An 8,550-nucleotide genomic window follows, 5' to 3' on the forward strand; every position below is an offset into this window, starting at 1 on the left:
ACACGCGAAAGCAGTATGGGCCATTCCCAGGTGGTGGCTTGATATTTACCCCGTTAGATGAAAAAGCAAATGAACTATTGTAGCATCTAATGCACTCCATAAAGCTTTTACTTTCGGGTACATCGTTAGTCAAAAGCTTTCGTAAATATTCAGGATATTCATCCAAAGGAGGCAGCTTAACTTGACCCTTTTGAGAACAACATCTAAACTCATCAGTTGTACTGCCAGTTTTTTCTTCAAGAAAGATAAGTGAATGACAATGACTGCAAATGACACTCGTTAATCCCAATGAATTTTCATGAACAGTGGACTCATTATAGAATGCGTTCTCAGCTAACTGGTGGAATTGTTCAGCGGCTGTCCGTCGTTCCTCTCTTTGCCTTTTTCCTTGTTGGAATACTGAACGTCTTAAACCTTCTAAACAACTTTCTAGCCTTTCTGTAGTTTCCTCTGATATTATTTGTGATGAACAATTGTGCAAGCCTTCCAAACGATTCTCCCATTGTTCTGTTGTCTTGTTTGCACGCCTATCCGATACCTGAGCTCTTTCTTTTTGGAGCCGTGACTCCTTTGCTTCTGCTGTTTCAGAAGCGCGTTGTAGGCGCCTTCGTTTATTGTTTTTATCCATGCGGTCTCAATTTTGTTTTTCTGTGGCTGTGGCGTTAGCTAGAAGTCATTTGCTGTTAGGAATCATACTTACTTTTAACACTGAATTACCCTAATGTGATTCAAATATGCCACACTGACAGCTGCTACACTGACTGCTGGCACAGTGGATTCGAGCACACTGACTGCTGCCACTGTTTAGTGTAGTAGCTGCTGCCACTGTGGAGTGGAGTGCTGCTGGCACTGTGAAGTGGAGTGCTGCTGGCACTGCAAACATTACCTGAGGTTTATTTTACAGATTGTATTGTGTTGTTTGGGTGCCACCTACTGACTCTGGGAAGCCGCTGGGTTTGACCATGGGGCGCTGAGGCTCTGTGCGCCGCCGCTCGCGTCTGGCCTCTGGCATCCGTGCATATATACAACCTTCGTTTAGTAATATAGATGAAAATGAACTGCATCCCTGTTGAAAGTTTAAATAACATTTCATTATTAATTTTTACAGATATAGGTCACCTTCTGAAGTGATTAATAAAAACTGCTAAATAAAAAGCTTTCTTACTTACTGTATATGGTACATCTTTCACAAGGCTCTCAGCACCGCTGGTAAAGCTCACAATCACCTCCTGAGGTACCTGAACGATTCCACTAAGGCTGGTGGCCCCTCCAACCAATAAAGACAAAGCCACTCTCAGATTTGGAGGAGCCATTTTTCAGACTCATTTGAGAATGTATCCAGGGTGTGCCAATGGGAATATTCTAACATGGCTAAGAGGACTTTATTGTCTAGAAAACGCCAGAGATTAAACCCTTACTGTCTCCAAAACAGTTATTCTCAAAGACATGGCTTTGCCTTGATAGCCCATGTATATTGTACCCAGAGGGTGCATTTCATAAAACAAAAATTCATATAGTATCTCTCTGACAAAAAAAATGATTAAGCTTTACTTAAATATGCTTTACCTTGGATCATGTTTATATCTGCGGGATTGACAGGGGCTGCCAACATCCTAAGCCGAACATCCATGGCTCCAATATCTGGCAAGGTCATCTTTTCCATTCTTCCCAAAAATTAAAATAATTGTTTAGAAATGACACTATATCAATAAATATGAATAATTTTAAAAGTTTCCTTTGTTACACATCTGTTATAAATTACAATAGGTAAAGCAATATTAAAAACAAATATTTAATTAGTATGTAAAGGTCAATAACAGTAACATGTCACTAATAACAACCAATACATTGTGTGTTAGATTTAAAAAAATTGAATATTCAATAATCCACCCATCCATTATCCAACCGGCTATAGCCTAACTACAGGGTCACAGGGGTCTGCTGGAGCCAATCCCAGCCAACACAGGGTGCAAGGCAGGAAAAAAAAACCCTGGGCAGGGCACCAGACCACCACAGATATTCAATAATATATTTTCTATTTCTTTCATAATGAATTAATAAATTACTATCCTAGTAATCCTTAATACATTAGAGGTATTTTATTTATTTTTAATATAAATTGCCATGAATAAAAAAAATAAAAATAAAACTATTATGTGTGATTATACAATTAATAAAAATGATAAAAGTACAGAGTGATCCTAGACTTGTACTAAAGGGATTTGGGTAAATCAATAATAATTTCCTTTATTTAACACTTTTGCTTTCCATCTGATCCCCTAAATAAGGGTTCTACTGTAACTGCAAAATAGAATTACAACATGATATTGATTACATATTCTGACTTTTTCAAGGCAGTATTAACAGTACGTCAATCTCCTTCCTCTTCGAGTGATGCTGGACGTTGTAGGAGGCACACAGGATTAACAGACATTTACCTGGATGGGACGCTCCAAGCAAACAGAAAAGTGTACCGACCAGATGTGTACCTAATTTTCTTCCCTGGCCGGGAGAAGAGAAGACAGGGAAGGGATGTTGCAGAGGGGTATTTAATTCCCTCAAGTGTCAGATGGCAGCAGCCCTCCATATCAGCGCCCATTTGGGAACCAGAGGGAATGCCAGACATTGTAGTTAAGCAGCTCTGTCCTGCTGGGGTCCATGGGTGCAGCAAGGGGGCACTGCAGGGAGATGCACTCCCCAATCCATGGGACTTCCATATGACCCAGAAGTATTTCCATCGGGGCAATGGTCCTGGCACAAGAAATACTCCCGGGTCCTCAATAAAATGGACTGCACTCCAATCTTCCAGGAGAGTCGGAGCTGGGAGGAAAGAAGGCAACACTCAACTGGAGGAAGGAAGTAAGGAGGATTGATTTCTGGAGAAAAGAAAACCTGTGACGTGCTACGTTGGAGGTATTTTGTAATAAACCTTCCATTATTTGAACCCGGGACTGTGCTGCTATGTTTCTGTTGAAGTTTAGGGCTCGCTGACGCCCCTGTTTCCATTATAACGTATTACAGGTTTTCCTATTATATTTAATGAAATCAGGCCCTCTAGGTTTTAGTGATAGATGCAGTATAGAGAAAACGAATGTTTGTGGCAGAATTACCCATAGCAAATTAGTCTAAAGGGAAGGGCCACATAAAGAGCAACTGAAAAAAATGAACCTCACCCAGAACAGAACAAGGAGGACCACTACTTAGTCTGACCCAGGAGTGATGCTCACTAGTAGGTGATTGGTGACTAGACGACCCTCACAGTTCAGTCTTCCTTAAGCCGCTTTTCCACTGCATAGTACGGCACGACACGGTTCAGTACAGCTCACTTTTGCGGGGCTTTCCACTGGGAACAGTACCTGGTACCTGGTCCTTTTTTTAGTACCACCTCAGCCGAGGTTCCAAGCGTGCCGAACCGTTACCAAAATGTGACGTGTAAACTCTGCTGGTCACTGATTGGCCGGAGAAAATCGTCATTACTGCGTCACTGGCTATTCTTTTCTTTAAAGGTACAGACACGCGGAAGTTTCGAAAGTTCTCCAGCCACTGAGTGTTTGTAAAACCGGGAACAATCACATCCCACCACTCTGAAGCACGGTTAAATGTCCAAACAGATGGTCTGTTGCGGCGACTTTTTTGCAAAATGTGGAAGATCTGTAATATACAGAATCAGCATTTTAATGTTACACTGGCAGTTAAGTTCATTTTATGCTTTGCAACAGTGATAAAAGTTAGCTAGTGATGTGCTTTTTTTAGATGCTTAACCTTGTGCGTCGTCGAGCTAAAGTGTTGTCGTTGTCTGCGTGTTGTTGTAAAAGTTCCACGGTGTCACGGCAGTAGAGGCGGCGCAGCTATAACGACACGTGAATAATCCCGCCCACTCTAAAGCGGTACTAAACTGCAGTCGAAACGCAAACCGAGCTGAACTGAGCCGAACCAAGGTGAGCTGTACTGAACCGTGTTGTGCCGTACTATGCAGTGGTAAAGCGGCTTTAGTTAGAATGAGATGCTGTGAAGGCTTATCACCAACAATATGAGGGGTGAGGGCAGAGTGTGATGTTCTTAGCTTCTGGTGAGCAGTTTGCTCAGACAGGGAAGGAAGACTAAGATGGTTAGGGCTTTAATGGGATTAACAATCAAATGGCTCTTTATGGAATGTTTGGCTCTCATTTCTGGAAGAGCATCTTCTGCACCTCAGGACCTTTTAGTGGATCAATTCAAGGCTTAAGTATGGGAAGCAGCTGCAAAAAGTTGTATTCAAAAGGCATTTACTGCCTTTTATGGCACTAAATCTAAGACCCAGGGGTGGATACCAAGGAGGAGAGAAACTACAAAGTGAAAGAAAATGGCCTATTTTGCAATGTTAGTAAGAAGATCTCAGCCTCTGAGTTAGGTGTACCAACAGGCTAGGAAAGCAGTAGACGTGACAGTGATCAAATCTTTGGCCCATGTGTGAGTGGGAGTTTGACAAGGCCGTGAAGAATGGCTTTTGCATGGCTATAAGGAGGTTCAGAAAAAAAAATGTTCTCAGCATTAACAAGATGTAGCAGGTTCATTATAAGGAACTCTTACTTCATATGGACACAACTGCCTTGAAAGTGTCAATGCTGGAAGTATCATTTGGGAATAGGACCATTTGTTGAGTAACGTAAGGGTTAATAAAAACACAAGAGCGAGAAGTCCACGGAGCTAAGGCAGATTCTGGGCGGGAATAATGTGGGGTGACTTGAGTAGCATGTCTTTTCAGTATTATATGGAAGGCGGACTTAGGGTCTTAGGACTAGTAGGGGACATGGGATCAGACTTCTCAGCCTATGACAGATTAGTGGCACCAGTCAAATATGATATAGAGGAGGAGCAATGCCATTTTTTTTTTAAATGAGAACAAGAAGAAGTGTTTTGCTATTCATTAGAAAGAGTGACAAATATTATCCATTTTCCAACCCGCTGAATCCAAACACAGGGTCACAAGGGTCTGCTGGAGCCAATCCCAGGGCACAAGGCAGGAACCAAACCCGGGCAGGGTGCCATCCCACCGCAGGACACACACAAAAACACCAAGCACACACTAGGACCAATTTAGAATCACCAATCCACCTAACCTGCATGTCTTTGGACTGTGGGAGGAAACCCATGGAGACACGGGGAGAACATGCAAACTCCACGCAGGGAGGACCTGGGAAGCGAACCTGGGTCTCCTAACAGCGAGGTGGCAGCACTACCACTGAGCCACCGTGCCGCCCTGTGACAAATATTATTACTTGGATAAGTCAGTGCTTATGTTAGAGAAGTATGCAAACAAACAAATAGGAAAATTCTAAAAAACATCACTGACTGTAACTCATGTAAAGCTAGAATGTTTCAGGTTCATGCGCAAGGACATTTTTCTTGACTCGAGGTTAAGTTTTGTTTCTGATTCGCCATGTAAAATAATTAATATCGCCTTTCATCACAGCTATTAACTACAGCAGAGGGCTTCCTTTTCTAGAAATTTCATTCAGGCCTTATGAAGTCAAAGTTTTTACAGCATGGGAATTAATTTGGTCTCTATACTTTTTTTTTATTTTTGCTTTATGACTTTCTTTAACTGTTTTGCTAGTTAAGATTAACTGCTTCCTTTTTTCATAACCAACTAGCACATGAGGTCAAATTATAAAGGAGCTAACAGAAGAGAAACTAATCTGCTAACATTGTACCCTTGTGTGTTAAATGTACTGTTCATCCAGCCATTCACTTTAATCCACTGCTGAGTGGCATAGGAGCCAGGGCAGATTCTGGGAGATTTAGGAACAAGACAAATAAATAAATACAAAAATAAAAATAAGAACCAAAAGCACAAACAAAGGATTAGGCTATCGATATATACTAATATAGCATAGTATTCTCAAATCTGCTTAATCTAATTTAGTGTTATGGGACCAGAGCCTATGCCAACAGCAATAGCAGGAACTAACCCTGGACAGAGCTTTGGTCCACTGCAGGTCTACTAAAACTGCACATGCAGGTAATCCAATATTAGTGCCTCATATGCACTTAATTCAATTCTCAACCTTCAAAGGGTGAGGCCTATCTCAGCAGCATGTAGCACAAGGCAGGAAGATGGAAACTGCCTGGGTTGTGACTGCCCACTCCTACACTGGTTCAGTTTGGAATCACCCATTAGACTAACAGGCATATCTTTGCAATTTGAGACAGAAACATGAATAAAATTAATAAAACCTTGCCAAATCTGGGAAGAATGTGTAAACTCCATGCAGAGAGTAAGTGGCCGGCATCAGGGTTTAAACCCAGAACACCTGATCTGTCTGACGGCGGCACTAATCACTGCCTCATACCCCTCACCAACTATATTTTAAATCTAAATATGCCAGAACGCAATTAAAACATGTGGGGTTCTAATAAATAAAGCAATTCTGTTGCTTGTAAGAAGGCACATTAAACGAGACTTTCTTAATTGAAACAACATCACTTCTAATTAAGACAACGATTTAAATAACACTCGCCCCCACTGTAAACTTCCACTCTCTTCAACATTCTTTAATTAATTTGTAGAGATAAATGTAGGCAATGAAACCGTAATCTCGTTATTGGTCGTCTGTTAAATCCCAGTAAACTTAAAGGAGTAAGTATCTCCGCGGCGGCCGCTTACTTGATCACGTCGTCCGGCTGCCCGTGACTCCTGTACAGCAGAGCCTCGTAGTGCCGTTTTCTGACGGCGGTGAAGCGAGGCTGCGTGACCCGCAGAACGGAGATGAGCAGAGAGCGCATGTGCGAGCAGACGGGCGATGAGCCGGCAAGAAGCGTTCGTTTGGCAGTTGGGCGTGGAGGCTGTGAATGATGGGGCTGCGGTGAGTGCGGACTTTAAAACCAAAAAAAAAGCAGAAGCGGATATGTCTGCATATTATTGTCAACCTTTCATACGTCAACGCAAGTTTATGATCACACTAGAACCCTGGGCAATGACAGACGTAGTGAAGATAGACCAGGGCTATGATGTCCGAAAGGGTCGCGGGTTTGGATAAGGAAATGCGTGTAGTAAGAAGGGATGTAAACATGAATAGTGAGAGGAAGGTAGGATCAAAGAAGAAAGTTATTTTGGAAGTGTCCTGCCTCAAGCAAGCGGTTGGAAACTGTTTATACTATGCAAGAGTAATATTGTAACTAGAGGTTTGAAAGAAAATGGTGTAAGCATCAATATACATAGAAGTGCTAATTATTCTTTTAAGTTGTACTTGTGTCATCTCATTTTCTGAAACTGGTTTTGATGGTGTGGGTCACAGTGGCAGCATGCCAAGCAGATCAGCCCAGACCTCGTTTTCCCAGCTACTGATTCCAGGTCTTCCTGGGGAATTCCCAGGCATTCCCAAACCAGCCAAGAGGTAGGATCCATCCAGCACATGTAGGGGAAGCCACCCAGGGGGCATCCTTACTCCCTGCCCACAACATCTCAGCGGACTCCTCTCAATCTGGAGAAGCAGTGACTCTACACAAAGACTCTCCTAAATCACTGAGCATCTTACTGTATCTCAGAGTCTCAGCCCAGCAGCCCTGCAAAGAAACTTCACATATGCCACTTCTTCTCATGGCCTCACTCTGTTTTGTAGGTTTTAAAAAAGAACATGAATATCGTATGGTATGTGTTGTGGGAGGTTTTACATGAATATGGGGTAACTGTCGCTTTTGTTGGTCTCTATCAATGCTGTCTTGTCACTACTCTTGTCTGTGGTTTTCATTAACAGGATATCATGGTGCAGACGAGGATGTGAGGGTTGTCCACTTTAAATGGCTAGGTGTAGGAACATTGCTTTAAGCAGATAATGCTGCCTTCTTTGCCACATCTGACTGTGACTTTCACCATGGACTTGAGTGATTCATTGATGAGAGTGAAGCTACTGGGATGAGATTCAGCACCACCATAATTCTCTCTCAGAAAAGTGTGGCTTGCTCTCTCCACGTGAGGGGGAACAACCGCCGCCTGTGGAGGAGTTCAAGTGTCTCAGTAGTAAAAGAAAAGGGAAATGTGAGATCAACAAGTGGATTGGAGCAGGAGATGAATCTAAAGACAAAACCCTTGGTCGATCTACATCCCTGTCCTCACCTATGGTCTTGAGCTTTGGGTAATGACTGAAACAATGTGTCAAAGGTATTGTCTGTCAACTTACGTAATTGAAGATATAAGGATATCAATATCTGAGGTGAAACATGAAAAGGGCGTTGAGACACTTTTGACTATCAGATGGGATCCAATTCACTTTAGGATAGAACACTAAATACAGTGCAACATCAGCAAATGCCAAAGGGCACTTTCTGAAAACATATGAGATAGCATCTTAGAGTTCATTAACTAATTTTGTCACAATATACTGTATATGAGTGTATTCATATAGCACAGGTGATGTAAAGCAATAATTCACACTCCACTCCTTAAGCTTCTTCCAACAAAATCATAGTTGTCATTGCCTGAATGCTACGACATTATTATAGGTATTCATTTAAACATTCCGTCTAACATACATTACAGTAAGAAAGAAATATGGATAATTAATTTATAAC

The 8,550-nt window shown here is 42.0% G+C and overlaps 1 protein-coding gene across 1 annotated transcript in view; it reads right to left on the bottom strand.

Moving 5' to 3' along the window:
- Positions 1–6,816, bottom strand: part of LOC120525300 (enoyl-[acyl-carrier-protein] reductase, mitochondrial) — a 67,129-nt gene extending 60,313 nt beyond the window's left edge. The window contains exons 1-2 of the mRNA XM_039747471.1: positions 6,647–6,816; positions 1,567–1,664 (exon numbers count right to left, since the gene is read on the bottom strand). Of these exons, the coding sequence (XP_039603405.1) occupies positions 1,567–1,664; positions 6,647–6,765 (217 nt within the window). The 5' untranslated portion in view covers positions 6,766–6,816. The remainder of the gene's footprint in view (positions 1–1,566; positions 1,665–6,646) is intronic.
- Between the last annotated feature and the right edge of the window lie 1,734 nt (positions 6,817–8,550).

This window comes from Polypterus senegalus, chromosome 3 (genome assembly GCF_016835505.1).
Source record: "Polypterus senegalus isolate Bchr_013 chromosome 3, ASM1683550v1, whole genome shotgun sequence".
In the NCBI taxonomy this organism is placed as follows: domain Eukaryota; kingdom Metazoa; phylum Chordata; class Cladistia; order Polypteriformes; family Polypteridae; genus Polypterus; species Polypterus senegalus.